The sequence below is a fragment of the Mytilus trossulus genome, chromosome 9, assembly GCF_036588685.1.
Source record: "Mytilus trossulus isolate FHL-02 chromosome 9, PNRI_Mtr1.1.1.hap1, whole genome shotgun sequence".
Classification (NCBI taxonomy): Eukaryota; Metazoa; Mollusca; class Bivalvia; order Mytilida; family Mytilidae; genus Mytilus; species Mytilus trossulus.
Window position 1 is genome coordinate 76862473 of NC_086381.1, and position 16544 is coordinate 76879016.

General features: G+C 33.4%; 1 protein-coding gene across 1 annotated transcript in view; it reads left to right on the top strand.

Annotated features, from left to right (window-relative positions):
* The window catches only part of LOC134683421 (uncharacterized), a 43772-nt gene extending 30452 nt beyond the window's left edge, over nt 1-13320 (top strand). Inside the window, exons 9-11 of the mRNA XM_063542710.1 lie at nt 3777-4048; nt 9129-9156; nt 12825-13320. Coding sequence (XP_063398780.1) covers nt 3777-4048; nt 9129-9156; nt 12825-13207 — 683 coding nt within the window. The 3' untranslated portion in view covers nt 13208-13320. The remainder of the gene's footprint in view (nt 1-3776; nt 4049-9128; nt 9157-12824) is intronic.
* Nucleotides 13321-16544: the final 3224 nt, after the last annotated feature.

Below are 16544 nucleotides of genomic sequence, written 5' to 3' on the forward strand. Positions count from 1 at the left end.
TATTACTGATCTGTTCATTACACTAGTTTATACCTTGCTGCAACCCAAAGACGTTTTCGCTCCTAATCACATTGATGAACTACTTGTTGTAGATCCAGACCCTCAGCAACGAGCTGTGAATCAAATCAGATATCATTTTTCTTCGAAATTCCTTCAGAGCAAAACATGTTCATTAACTGCTTGTGTTAGGGTTGTTTGCAGTTTCAATCAAATTGATATCAAATCAGGAATCCTATATTTACTTCTTATTTTATCAAAAACAGCATCAACTTCTTTTCATCCACTGCCCTATTGTTATTATACTATCTTTGTTCTTTGTCCTCTCCCAACCTTTGATATCTTATAAACGATTTCTTCGGTATACTTTTTTGAACATTTCTTATTCATTTTTGTATTGCTTGGTTTGTTTATTTTCGCTCAAACATCATATGCTGCACGTTTGAATGATCTCATTTCCGGTTTTGGCAAGATAATACATTACACATGCAACAATCTGCTTACGTTTGGAAATTGATTCAGATCAATTAAGAACTAATTCATGGGGGCTTGAATATATCTTGATTTTACCACGGGTTGTCCCTTTATGCCGATATTTTACCCCCCTGCTATCGCTCAGGGTAAAATATTTGTCATAAAGGGACAACCTGTGGTAAAATCAAGATATATTTAAGCCCCCATGAATTATTTCGATTATAATAGGACAAATACGACAATTGTTTTGGATCGAAGGGCTCTAGGTAAAGGCATTATTTGCCGTTCTGATAAATGAACGCACTATTAAATTGACGTAAAAGAACGGAGCAAACTGAATAAGTGGCAGCTAAAACTATTTACAATAACATATTTAGATGGGTTTGGAGGAACTTATATAAGTGTATTTATATGTCTTATGTGTATATGTTCCGGACCATATGAGTATTTGGACCATACGCGTATGGTCATGGCCATATGCGTATACTCATATGGTCCGACCATACGCGTATTTGGACCATATAGGTATTTTTTTTTAAATTACATTATAAACGTTTCAGTAATACAAAAACTTTATCTAACAAAAAACAATGATTGTTTAATACATGACAAAGTATTAATTTTATAAATCAAAGACTACGTTAAGATTAAATATTGATGCCATAATTAGTTTTCATCGCTAATTACATTCTTGCATGTAGGCTTGGGGTGACATTTACTTCCACACGGTATCATAGCTTTTTGCATTTGCAAGTCTTGGTTGTGCATGATCTTTTTCATTTACACCTTTTGTTTGCGAGTGAAAAGTTAGCCTTTTTTGCAGCTATGTACAGTGATACCGAGGTCTTGTGTCATTCCGATATGTCTACGGTGTTTTTATGAAGTCTAGATCTCAGATATCGTAAAATGACTGCAAAACACCATATTCACAAGACACCATAAATAAACTATGTTACTTTCCAGTGACTTCTTGTGTAACAGTTCTGAAGAAATTTTTTGGATTTATTTGTTTAAGTTGACATATTGCAATTCACTCGTAATAACAAATTGGTAATGACCATCGGTAGTGACATTCAGTATAAACGTGTTTATTATAGTTTTGACAAGTAAGTAAAATTACCTATATGAAACTTCTAATTTTTATTTAGCTAATCTTTTTATTATAATATAATAATAAAATTACCTATATGATAGCGTCTTTTCAATGAACGGTCATACCATATGAAAAGTTTAGAAGTATTCAAAGTAAACTGTAACATAGTGTAAATTACCCCGACCATACGCGTACGGTCGGACCATATGAGTATATACCCATATGGTCATAACCATACGCGTATGGTCCAAATACTCATATGGTCCGGAACATATACAAAACATGGCTTATATAACACATTTTAGCATCGTTTGTTTGCGTTTCCTTGTTGTGATGATTTTCCTTTTTACAAAGCGTGTATTTTCTCGTAAAATGCTTATATTCTGACGTTATCGTTTTATGACGTCAGGTAGCTCATTCATAAAAAAGCATATGACGCGAGAGTATGATCGGAACAGCCCAAACAATATATATTTATATTTTACCACGGGTGTGTACTCAAAGCGTTTAAAGGACGTCATGTTAGAATTCCGCATATCCTTGGTACAAATTCTCCGTTTTGCTCCACATGCTCCAATGACATTCTGATTTCAATTATACAGCAATCGATCTGGTGCTGCATAGTATTGCCATATTGCCATTGTCCAGAAGACAAACGTAGGAATTATGGACAATTTGCCTAAAAGATTCCAGTGCTCATGTGGGTGGTTCTGATGCTCTCAGAGTTATTTCAGGATTATGTTTCCTTTGTACCAAACGCTAATCAGAATTTGCGAGATAGCTTTGCTTGTTGAAAATTACTAAAATCAAGGTTTTCAATTCAACTTTAGTTGTAGAATCTCTAAATTTGAATTGAAGCAAATTCAGGGAATGTTAAAGCATGCTGTTGATTGATTTGCAAAAATTGCGGAAGATATTTCGCACATTAATTAATCTCATTGGAACAGTGACAATGGCTTGACGATTAATTTTTAAGGTTGCAGTTCTGTAAATATTGACAATGCAATTTCCCATAGGAACTCTTTTTACGGCTAAAACTGTACCACTTCTACTATGAAGTTTTGAAAAAAATCTTATTCTAGAATTGAAAGTTCATATGCACTACGATTTTTTTTCAAAGGTCAAAATATAGGGCTGTGCGGCATATTTTCAACGGTTGTATGCCCTGAACTTTTCAGAGTTTAAATTAACACTAATTTTCTGAACTACCCCAACCTCGAATAAAGGGTTACCACAGATTTCCATGTAAACAATATATGCACATGTATATTTACTGGTAACATTCCCACATTATGCCTCTATGAGATGGAACACAGAGAGCATAACTGGGAACCAGTATGTAAACAAAATTAATTTTCTATTAATATTCTAAATCTCCCAAAAAGAAGCGTGGTTTGAGAAACAGCTGTATTTACAAAGTGCAACCTATATTAAAGCAATAGAAAAAAATGTTCTTTATCATAATTCTGATAGTCATGCTATTGGTAGCTGTACGCTTTAACTTGATTGGATGGTCAAACCAATATAGGTCTGATTCGTAGACTAAGGAAATTATTTAATCTGTCTCAACGTTGGTCAAACATCAATAAAAATGTTCTTTATCATAATTCTGATAGTCATGATATTGGAAGCTGTATGGATTTTACTTGATTGGATGGTCAAACCATTATAGGTCTGATTAGTAGAAAAGGAAATTAATTTAATCTGTCTCAAAAATGTTTGTTGGTCAAAAATAAATAAAATGTTCTTGTCGAACATCATGTGACATTATTAATGAATTTAGCAAAGGTGTGGGAATATTCACTACCAAACTTCACATAGCAACCCAGTCAATGTAAATATGTTTCAGACTGGTGTCAGCATTGTCAATTGGAGATTAAAGTAGAACATATAGAAGATGTGGTGTGATTGCCAATGAGACACCTCTCCACAAGAGACCACAATGACACAGAAATTAACAACTATAGGTCACCGTACGGCCTTCAACAACGAGCAAAACTCATACCGCATAGTCAGCTATGAAAGGCCCCGAAATGATAATGTAAGACAATTCAATCGAGAAAAGTAACGGCCTTAATTATGTGCACAATATATTTTGTGGTTGTCCTGCCTTGCTTATATAGCAAATCTAAGTCCTCAAAAGGTCGATCGGAATTGTCAGTCCGATATCGGTTATATTCACAGTATTAGTGGTATGTGTTGTTTTAAACAGGTTTACAAGAAGATGCATTGATCCAGATTCCAAGTGATATTGAACTACAGAGATTTTCATCGAGATTTGACGAAACCACAATACGAGAATTGGCCATACATCTTGGAATGGCTTTACAAGAATGGGATGATCTTAAAAGTAATAATCCTAGATGTGTTCAGATTGTCAAGTATAGAATACTGGTCAACTGGAGAGAAAAATGTTCAGGAACTTTCAAGAAAATGTGGAATGCTTTAACACAGATGGAATTAACTACCCATATGCTCTGCCAAGTAAGCTATATTTTTAATTTTTTATTTCAATTTTTGGTTTTTAAATGAATACTTAAGTGTAAAGAATCACGTATTCTCTGTATAAATCTGCATGTCGAAACTGAGCATGGTTGTTACAAACCTCGTCAGCTTGTCTTTGTTGACATTAAATATCAATGATTCTTTCATTTTCTGTAAATTTTCTGTTGATAGATTTTGAAATATCGAATAAAATTTTACATTTCTTGCCACCACCCCTCCCCCTAAAAGCACACCCCATACCTTCCCCCTCCTAACAAAAATTCTTATTTGGCACAAATTTTCCAACTTTTAAGTTTAAAATACTCTTCCACTGTGTGTTAGATTTGGCTTTCCAACTGTCTTGTTTCTAGCAGGGACGAGTCTTATGTTACCGAAACACGTGTCTGATGTACAAACCTTTAAGGCTTACTATCGTCGACGAGATTTTATAAATCAACATGATCTTTTTATAGTATGTCTATCTGTATAAATAAAATGGAATCAACATGCTGTTTAAGAAAATGATGTATTCATAAATTGTAGAAATAAGAAGAAAAAACCTATAAACACATTCGAACATCTGGCTTAACAAATGGCTGTTATTGTTATGTGCTATTGGTTTTATGCTCTAAAATATGTGCAAATTTTCCCAGATTTCAAGCCTTCATGTCCATGATCATAATGGTATGTCAAGAAAAATTTGATCTGCTTCCCCTTCCGTAACACCTTGAAACATCCCTAGTTTTTGGTGGTCGTGTTGTTTTTGTACCCTTATTTGTGACATTTTGTTCATGCATCATTGTCAATATAATGGAAATTGACGCGACTGTCGTACAAGTGAGAGGTTAAGCGCTATAAAACCAGGTTCATTCCACCGTTATCTACATTTGAAAATGAATGTACCAAGTCAGGAACATGACATTTTCCTCGGAGTTCATTATTTTTGTGAACTTACTTTTTTTAAGAGTCCGAAAAGTCATCTGATTGAATATCTCTTTTTTCACTTTTGTCGCAGAAAGCTCGACATAGGAATGATTTCCGGCGGCTGCATTATTTAACTTATCAAAGGCTTAAAAATTCAGAAGGTAGAAGACCTGGATGCTCCATAATTTGTATATATAAGCCTTACGATATGAAGTTTGTATGTCTTTCATATGTCCACTGTCCTTGACCTCATCTTATTAATTAAGTGACTACTTGAAAAAAAAAATGTAATGTTAATTTCTCTCTTATAATGCGTAATAGGATAACTATATTGGTACATGTATATTCGTTCTTTACAAGGTCAGCATGCCTTTCACACAGTTGGTTTACTTGACCTCGACCTCATTTAATGGATCAGAGAACAACGTTAAAGTTCGTGGTCAAGTGCATATCTCAGATACTATAAGCAATAAGTCTACTCTATTTGATGTATGATCGTAAGGTGTACATGTACAACTTGCAGTTGTCATCTGACCTTGACCTCATTTTCATGGTCCAGTGGTTAAGTTAAGTTTTTGTGTTCGGTCTGGTTTTCTTTTACTGTATGAAATAGGTCAACTATATCGGGTGCATGGAAATATTTTACGATGTGCAGGTTTGACTTGCAGGTTAACTTTTATTTGACCCTGACCTCATTTTCATGGTCCATTTCAGAATGTTAAGCTTTTTTTAGCTCACCTGGCCCGAAGGGCCAAGTGAGCTTTTCCCATCACTTTGCGTCCGTCGTCGTCCGGCGTCCGTCGTCGTTGTTAACTTTTACAAAAATCTTCTCCTCTGAAACTACTGGGCCAAATCAAACCAAACTTGGCCACAATCATCATTGGGGTATCTAGTTCAAAAAATGTGTGGCGTGACCCGGTCAACCAACCAAGATGGCCGCCAGGGCTAAAAATAGAACATAGGGGTAAAATGCAGTTTTTGGCTTATAACTCAAAAACAAAAGCATTTAGAGCAAATCTGACATGAAGTAAATATGTTTATCAGGTCAAGATCTATCTGCCCTGAAATTTTCAGATGAATCAGTCAATCGGTTGTTGGGTTGCTGCCCCTGAATTGGTAATTTTAAGGAAATTTTGCTGTTTTTGGTTTTTATCTTGAATATTATTATAGATAGAGATAAACTGTAAACAGCAATAATGTTCAGCAAAGTAAGATCTACACATAAGTCAAATGACCAAAATGGTCAGTTGACCCGTTTAGGAGTTATTGCCCTTTATAGTAAATTTTTAACCATTTTTCGTAAATTAAAGTAATCTTTTACAAAAATCTTCTCCTCTGAAACTACTGGGCCAAGTTAATCCAAACTTGGCCACAATCATCTTTGGGGTATCTAGTTTTTAAAATGTGTGGCGTGACCAGGTCAACCAACCAAGATGGCCGCCACGGCTAAAAATAGAACATAGGGGTAAAATGCAGTTTTTGGCTTATAACTCAAAAACAAAAACCTTTTGAGGAAATCTGACACAGATAAAAATGTTTATCAGGTCAAGATCTATCTGCCCTGAAATTTTCAGATGAATCAGTCAATTGGTTGTTGGGTTGCTGCTCCTGAATTGATAATTTTAAGGAAATTTTGCTGTTTTTGGTTTTTATCTTGAATATTATTATAGATAGAGATAAACTGTAAACAGCAATAATGTTCAACAAAGTATTATCTACAAATAAGTCAACATGACCGAAATGGTCAGTTGACCCGTTTAGGAGTTATTGCCCTTTATAGTCAATTTTAAACCATTTTTTTGTAAATCTTAGTTATCTTTACAAAAATCTTCTCCTCTGAAACTACTGGGCCAAATTAATCCAAACTTGGCAACAATCATCTTTGGGGTATCTAGTTTAAAAAATGTGTGGCGTGACCAGGTCAACCAACCAAGATGGCCACAAAGGCTAAAAATAGAACATAGGGGTAAAATGCAGTTTTTGGCTTATAACTCAAAACCAAAGCATTTAGAGCAATCTGACTTGGGGTGAATTTGTTTATCAGATCAAAATCTATTTGCCCTGTAATTGGAAGATGAATCTGACAACCTGTTGTTGGGTTGCTGCCCCTGAATTGGTAATTTTAAGGAAATTTTGCTGTTTTTGGTTTTTATCTTGAATATTATTATAGATAAAGATAAACTGTAAACAGCAATAATGTTCAGCAAAGTAGGATCTATAAATAAGTCAACATGACCGAAATGGTCAATTGACTCCCTAAGGAGTTATTGTCCTTTATAGTCAATTTTTAACAATTTTCATAAAATTTGTAAATTTTTAATTAACATTTCCACTGATACTACTGGGCCAATTTCATTATAGATAGAGATAATTGTAAGCAGCAAGACTGTTTAGTAAAGTAAGATTTAAAAACACATCACCATCAACAAAACACAATTTTTTCATGAATTCATCTGCTTCCTTTGTTTAATATTCACATACAAGGTGAGTGACACAGGCTCTTTAGAGCCTCTAGTTTTTTGTTTTGGTCTGTTTTTCTGATACTGTATGTAATAGGTCAACAGCATTTGGTGTATGGAAATATTTTATGACGTACATGTCAATTTTGCAGGTTTTATTTGACCATGACCTCATTTTCATTGTGCATTGCTCAATGTTTAGCTTTTGATTTTTTGGTCTGTTTTTTCTTAAACTTTATATAAAAAGTCAACCTTATTTGGTGTATGGAATGATTTTAAGGTCTGTCTGTCTGGCAGGTATCATCTGACATCCACCTCGTGTTAATGGTTCATTGGAAAATGATCGTTTTTTCTGGCTAAATAGATATTACAAGATGTGGTATGATTGCCGATGATACAACTCTCGATCCAAGTCCAATTTTATAAAAGTAAACAAATATAGGTCAAAGTACGGTCTTCAACACATAGCCTTGGCTCACACCGAACAGCAAGTGTAAAACCTTTCAAAAGGGAAAACCAACTGTCTAATCAATATACAAACGAGACAAAGAAACAAATAAACAAACGTCAACTACTGAACAGCAGGTTCTTGACTTCAGACAGGTGCAAACAAATGCAGAGGATTAAAACGTTTAAATAAGTACAAAATCTGTATTCTTACCTGAAACAAAAGAATAACATAACAACAAAGAAAGACACACTTAAAAATATCAATTGAAATGGCTTAACTCGATCATACACACAATAGATATAAAACTGAAGTCTATATAGGCAGTTGATGACTGTAGATCAATGTGTTGTTCGTTTACTGACTATTCAAAGTCATGCAGACTTATCCATTTTTTAAAGTCTTGATGTACCCTTTCCTGCAATAGGAATATTTTCCTGATAGTATTGACAACAAAACAGATTTCTGTTTTTCTTGCAAAGTGTTTTGCCTCTCCTGATTCAAAATACAAACTGACTATACGACATACGTCTGCTTTGTCTGTTAAAAAGTACCTCATGAGCTCGTCCTTGATGGCTCTTATACCTCAGGAAACTTAAATTGCTTGTTTTAAGAACAACACGGTTGAGATGAAATTGTTCTTCAATCGTCATTGTCCGTAAAACATTCCACCATTTCTATTTTACCTTCGAATAGTGTGAATTTGTGGTAATTAAGTCTTTCAGTCGCCAATGGCATAACAGTACAGAGCCTTACTGGAATGCCTAAATTTTATAAAATCTACTCCTTGAGTGCCAAAAAATGAATCCGATATATTTTGTTTTAGATATTGGGTGTTGTTCTAGAACAACATTTAAAAAAAAGGTAGTTGAAAGGTAAAATTATTTTGAAATCAGATGGAATCATTTATAAAGAAAATGATATAACTAAATATAAAAGGAATAAGATTTAAACAAATGAATAAAACAAAAAGTAATATTACAAAAATACTGAACTACGAGGAAAATTCAAAACGGAAAGTCCCTAATCAAATGGCAAAATCAAGTGATAAAACACATCAAACGAATGGACAACAACTGTCATATTCCTGACATTGTACATGAACATTAATTTTCAAATGTATAAAATGGTGAATTAAACCTGGTTTTATAGAACTAAAATGTTCACTTGTAAAGAAGATGTTTTGGTATCATCAACTTGAAACGCAGTACACATATAATCTATATTTATTTATAAAATATCTTTATAGGTTAAAAGAATCAGAAAGAGACAGTGTGGTATGTTTTTCAATTAAAATACTTTAAACTGTGGATGAAAGCAAAACATAGGTTCATTATTGAAACAGTTGATTTATTGTGGTATTTCATGGCGTTACTTTTATTTGTTGAGGTTGCCGGAGTGCGTGCATAGACTCGCCAATCATCTGTAGGAAAACTGACTATATAGTCACTTAAGATTAGAGCTGAGCACACCTGTCACCTGTGGGATTCGAACTCACAACCTCAGTGTTGACAGGCTAGTGATTGGTACAGTAGTTGAACTTCTTAGACCGCTCCGCCACCGAGGCGAAACAGTTGATGGAAAGTAGTAAAGTAAATATAAAGGCATATAACATATGATTAGATGGAGATTCGTGTAAGCTTGTGATGCACGTTTATGCAATACACAGTCTGATTCGCATTCTATTTTTATTTAATTATTGGCTCAATGAGCAAGTAATTTAATGGGCAATGGATGGTGCTAAATTCATTATAACGTCAAACTATTTGAAGTGTCATTGAAAACAGCCTACGTTTTTTATTTTACATTTTTATTGTGCTTTACAGGAGAAGAAAATATTTCAAAACGATAAAATACCTAACATGTGTTTGCTTATATAAATGAATTTGCTTATGATTAAAAATAAATCTTCATTCTTAACAAGTTAAGCTAGTATCTTGAAAATGTTGATTAAAACATTCAAGCAGGGAAATATTGAAACTCACTGAAAAAGAATAAGTGTGTTTCGGTAACAATGATGGGAACTTTGAATGCTCAACTTCATATTTCAGAGGTTCGAAAAATTAAATAATTTGTATGAATAGTTGGTGCCTGAAAGTTATTATCATATAAACATAAGATAATGTTGTATGATTGACAATGAGACATTACTTTTCAGTTAATCTTGATATTTTTTGGCTTGATGGTTTTGAATCTTGTCTTTTTTTCTTTGTCGCTAACTGGATATATGTGTGTGTGGTGGTTGCTGTGGAGTCCATTTTAATCCTTCAAATGATATGATAGTTGGACTATGTATATCAAAATATTGGAGAACTCTAAAGGATATCAAAGAAGTTGAGAAAAAAAACCTTTAGTATGCATACATACAATAATGATAAATAGGGGGTATTTTTTTTTCAGTAGAAGTTTGAAATTGAGACATTTTTAGGTTTTAGTTTAAGTGTTTAACATTGAGTTTGAGGTCACATCAACCTGAACCTGAAGGTAAATTAAAATAAACTGTATATTATGCTTTGAACTTTTTAAAATCATATCCCATGTAAGGGGTTTGACTTTAATTTCAGTTAGGTTGCCAGAGGCATGGTGCCCAGGAATATAAATTCTGGTTTTGTTTGTCTTTGATAACGTTTGTACTGTTTATCTTACTTTGAGTATAAGACAAGTTGGCAAAGACAATATATATTGATTTCAATACTGGCTTTATGTGTGATTATAAATCTACCACACACAGTACTAGATTTGTTGATTTGTTGGTGTCATATTATTAGGTATTGATGCATCGCTGACTTTTAAATGATAAGTTTGAATATTATCGATGAACTTCAAGTTAAATCCAGATAAGACCTTATTCTAAAGTGAAAATATATAGAAATCGTCAATTGAACACTTATATGAGTACCTTTGAAGCATTTTTTGTACATAATGTACATGTAGCAGAAAAAAGAAAACATTGAGAGAATCTAAAACAAAAGAAGAATGATCAGCAAATTTAGATCTACAAATAAGTCAGCATTGCCAATTAATCCAATACTAGCGTTATTGCCATTGAAAGACGCTTTTTTACCCTTTTGCCTTTGTTGTGGAAACTGTGGCAGATATTTTTTTTTTATTGATAACGTTCTGTAACAAAATCAGATCTACAAATAAGTCGACATTGAGGAATTTTTCAATTGATCTCTTTCGCGAGGTATTGCCTTTAGAATTTAGTGTTTACCATTGTTGCAAAATAAACAATAGTTTGAGGAAAAGAAAGGGCATCATGATGCGAATATCAAACAAGAAAACATGTCTGTAGTTGTCAATTGCATGATTCCTAGTCAATTGGGTTCAGCTTATCAACATATTTATCCAGAGTAACACGACGGATGTTAGATGTGGAACAGATTCTGATACTCTTTCAAGAGCACCTGCGATCACCCCTAGTTTTTGATGGGGTTTGTGTTGCCCAGTCTTTAGTTTCCTATGTTGTGTTATGTACATGTACACTGTTGTTTGACTTTTGGTCGTTTTGATTTTTTGTCATGGCCTTGTCAGTTCATTTTTGACTAAGAAGTTTAACTATTACTTTGGTGTAATTAGTCTCTTCTTAAGAAGTAATTTCCCTTGAAAAGCAAGTTCTACCCACATTTGTATGCCCCACCTACGATAGTAGAGGGGCATTATGTTTTCTGCTCTGTGCATCCGTTCTTCCGTTCGTTCGTCTGTGCTTCTGTTCGTCCCACTTCAGGTTTAAGTTTTTGGTCAAGGTAGTTTTTGATGAAGTTGAAGTCCAATCCACTTGAAACTTAGTACACATGTTCCCAATGATATGATCTTTCTAATTTGAATTCCAAATCATAGTTTTGATCCCAATTTCATGGTCCACTGAACACAGAAAATGAAAGTGGAGAGTTCAGGTTAAAGTTTTTGGTCAAGGTAGTTTGTGATAAAGTTAGTCCCATCTACTTGAAACTTAGTACACATGTTCCCTATGTTATGATCTTTCTAATTTTAATTCCAAATTAAAGTTTTGACCCCAATGTCATGGTCCACTGAGCATGGACAATTATAGTGTGAGTGGGGCATCCGTGTACTATGGACACATTCTTGTGTGCTTTTTGTTATTATCTTTAAAACTTGCAGACACAAATTGATACTGTCAAATGTAAATATGATATGTGAGACAATATATATGACTACTGAACACTTATCTTGACTAATTACCAATAAGAAACCCTCATTCAGTTATTCGTAAGTTCGATTTATATACACACACACACTAAGAAGCACGTTTAACCCTTGTCCGTCTTAACGTCCGGCAGTATTTCCGTTCTCTAACTTTAGTTTGCCTCAACCAAATGTTATAAATCTTAAATACAATGAATATCATAACAAATTTCAGATCAATTTTGAATTTATGTTGCGTCACTTTTACCTTTTTAGAGTTATGCCCCTTTACAATTGGAAAACAAATTTCGTTTCCTTTCTCTCACTTTAGTTTGCCTCAACTAAATATTATGAATCTTATACAAAATGATTATCATCACAAAACGCAGATAAGTTCTTGAATTAAGCCCCTTTCTGACGTTATATGCAAGTGGCAGCATCATCTGTGTCTCATGGACACATTCCCCATTTATTTGTTAAAAAGTCAACCTTTTATAGGATCAACAATGGATGTGCAGTTACATTGTGTAAACATAATGCACTTAGAAACCGTTAAATGATGCATGCTTTCAATACTTCAAAACACCAGTGCTCCTTTTTGAGCGAAATTGCTTTGATGTGAACCTTTATTTTTGTCACCGTTTTTCATAATGTTAGTATTTTTGCTAGAACATGACACACTGGTTTATTAATTTATATTTATATTTCGAAAGGTTATGTGATGTATATGTTTGAAGTACTTGTATTTATATTATTAACTATTCGTAAATAACTTAATAAAAATAAGAATATTTTACAGATTTCAATGAAGAATACTTGGATTTAATTCCAACAGATGAAATATTAGATAAGTTGGCACAAGTAATTGGTGAAGTATCCTTCCCTCTTGGTATAGAACTAGGATTACCTGTAACATTATTAAATATAATCCAGTATGAAAATGGATTACATTTAGTGGCAGAATGTAAGGAAATATTATTCCAATGGAGAGAAGATCAGAAAGTGAAGCCCACCATAAGTGTGTTGGTTCAAGCCTTGGTAAATGTAGGGAGAGGTGCTAGATGTTTGGAGGAAATCATTAAAACAGTTGGAGTAAAGGAATGTATTCAACCTGTGGAAGTTGAAGAGGAGAAACAAGGAAAATTTAAAACATTTCTGCAAAAACTAAATCCTTTTCAATAGCAGAAGCAGTACAAAACATTCAGTTGGCATTACTTTCATTATTCCCTTGTCCTGGTTTAGTAAAAAAGAAAAAAAATATGGACCATTATTGCGTTGACGTTGTTCTTTATGTTGGCTCCACATTTAACAGATTCAAGATAACTTAACATCACGGTGGGTATGGTTGTCCTGCGAGAGAACGTACTGTGCTGGTGATTTGGTCCTGACGGGTGCTGGTGGGTCCTGATTCTGTGCTGGGGGGTTTGTTTACATTGTATCAGAACGGCAATAAAACGACTGTTTTATTGCTTAATTTTTCTCTAATGTGTCATAAGTACCATGCAAAGTACATAACAACAATATTATAATGCAAAAGTCGTGCAAGTTCGTTAAACGGAACTGTCCTGACGCTGTGCTGGTGATAAAAAAAAACGGTCCTGGTTCTGTGCTCCTATGTCCTGGTTCTGTGCTCCTATGTCCTGGTTCTGTGCTCCTATGTCCTGGTTCTGTGCTTTTATGTTTTAGTTAAAAGTGGCATATATTCAAGATCATTGATGCTGTACTGTTATTGACTAATTAGCTGTTGTCTGCTTTCTTGAAATTGACATTGTTGTGAATCTGTTTACTGTATTTATGAGAGAAAGAATACCCCTATTTTTTTTTATTTTTTTTTAAATTAACTAATCTTATTTATTGGCCGGTTAATGGCACCCTTCTTGCCCCCTTTTAAGATAAGAAAATATGTTTACGATTTTCGGGATAAGTTAGAGCGAGGTTACAGTGAAAGCTTGGAAATAGTTTCCCGTAAGATTTAAAAGTTGTATTGTAAAAGAAAAATGTATCTTTTAGCTGTTAAGAATCACTCGCTGTTAGATTTTTCCAACATATTTGTTTTGTCTAAACGGTTATCAGGTATTTTTTTTTTTTCGAAAGTTCGATAGAACACTAAAAACATCACTATTTTATGAAAGGACAGGCTAGAATATGTCAGAGTATGAAGACGAGATAACCTAGAGAACACTAACAAAATTAAGATTTCTTAGCTTTTTCATTTCAAAATAAATATTTTTGATAAAGAATTACGGGGGAGGAAGTGAACAATGTGTCCTTCTTTTCTATATTTAAATATTTTTCATGAATAAAAATAAAATGTGCCTTGATTATAATTGAAAATGAGTAAATGGAAAAAATACCCAACTAAAATACACTTTTATTTTAATATTGGAAACATCACTAAGCTTTTAATTTTTGTGTGTCAAACACACCATCTCTGTAGTAATGACTCCTTACTAAGATATTTCACTTCATTCATTTTTTTTTTCTGCAGTTTTTTATATTGTGAATTCATAGAGTTATTATATAATACTGTAGCCTTAATTTATATTTTAAAAAAACTGAATCTAATGCCAGATATATCAAACATTTTTGTTTCCATCCGTTTTCCGACTCGGTTGTCTGTAATCGACCATTTTTAGACACCACAGGCTCCTAAAAAATAAGCCGGGATGGAGGTTCATAGATGCAAATTAAGTACTTATATAAATATTTTATCTTTTTTTTTGTGTACGGTTTATGACCCCTCCTGTGGCCTGTCAATTCCGAAATGTGCAAACTGCAATAGTATCAAAACAGCACAGACAATGAATAATAGGGATATATATTTGTACATATATCAAGGGGAAACTTCTTGCACAGCATTATTATTTATAGTTCATTATTGTATTTAGTAGAAAAAGAGAATTTAGTGAAAATAAAATCACTATTTTTGTAGAGAATTCACAGACCTTTGTACAGAGATTTTTGTTATGTTTAGCATGGGATCAACACAATGGTTCATTACCGAGTAAAAAAAATCAAAATGTCTATCTACCTTGCACATTTTAGAAAATTTAGATCAGATAACGAAACTGGTTCCAGCAACATTTATAAGCAATTTAAGATTGTTACCCTCACAGTTTCCATTCACCACAAATATTCTCGTTACAACGAATCATTTTAAATACAAAAATACGTGTTGCAGCCTTTTGTTTATCTATTAATATATGTATACTGATAAAGTTATGAAAGGCAGCAGGGTCATCAGGGTGAGGAGTCCATGTCATCTGAAATAAATGCTAAGCATAGATCTAGAAAGCGACAGATAATCATGACATTAAAAAAAGTCTCTTCTTTTCGACTTTTTTCGAACAAATCGACACATAAAATGAATTATATAGTATTGTGGAATTTTTAACTTATTTTAGATACTATATATTGTTATCTGATATTGTACGAAAGATGTTGCCCTTTTATGTTATTATGTAATACAAGTTCAGATCATTTGAAAACACATATCAAACAGCCAAATGTATGCACAAGAGCTAACATAGGAGTTATAGATCCTGTTGGCAACAATTATCTGGCTAACTTTATTGATTTTGTAACATTTGTTTCAAATATGACCAACTTCTTATCCAAAATCACCAGCACCGTATCAGGACCCACCAGCACAATGACAGGACCCACCAGCACAGTATCAGGACATGTATAAATTGAGAAAATGCTAAATTTTAATAAATTGCAATGTTTTTTCACAAAATTGTTTTGTCGTGTGGATTGCGGTATAGAAAGCGGACTAAATGAGCATTTTTGTTTTATTTTTTCAGTTCGCGATTTTCTGAAAATTAGCATTTTTGTGTTACGCTTACTGAAACAGTTTAGAGAGTCAATTTTTTAATGGTTTATATATGAACCCATAAGAAACGAAATTGAAAAATCTCAACTGTTTTCGTCCATTTTTTATGAGTGAAAACGTCAAAAATCATCATTTTCGTCTTTGTTTACATTTTTTCATTGATCACCAGCACCCGTCAGGACCGAATCACCAGCACAGTACGTTCTCTCGCAGGACAACCATACCCACCGTGAACATGGTTAATTAGACTGGTCGATTTATACAGAATAACACAACACAGTCAAAATAAGTTTATTAAATTTTTATTGGGTTCCACATCAGTTATTCAAAGCATACAGTTAATGAACAGTATTATGTTATTATGTCAGTCTTTGATTAAAGTTTGAAGGTAACCAATACATTTGTCAAACGTGAAATGTTGACAGAAACATTGTAAAGTGTTAATAATAAGAGTAACATTTTGAAAAAAATTTATAATTTTAATTTTTATACGACCACAAAAACTAAAAAAAAATTGGTCGTATATTGGTATGACGTTGGCGTCGTCGTTGTCCGAAGACATTTGGTTTTCGCACTCTAACTTTAGTATTAGGGAATAGAAATCTATGAAATTTAAACACAAGGTTTATGACCACATTGGGAAGATTGAGATAGATTTTGGGAGTTTTGGTCCCAACAGTTTAG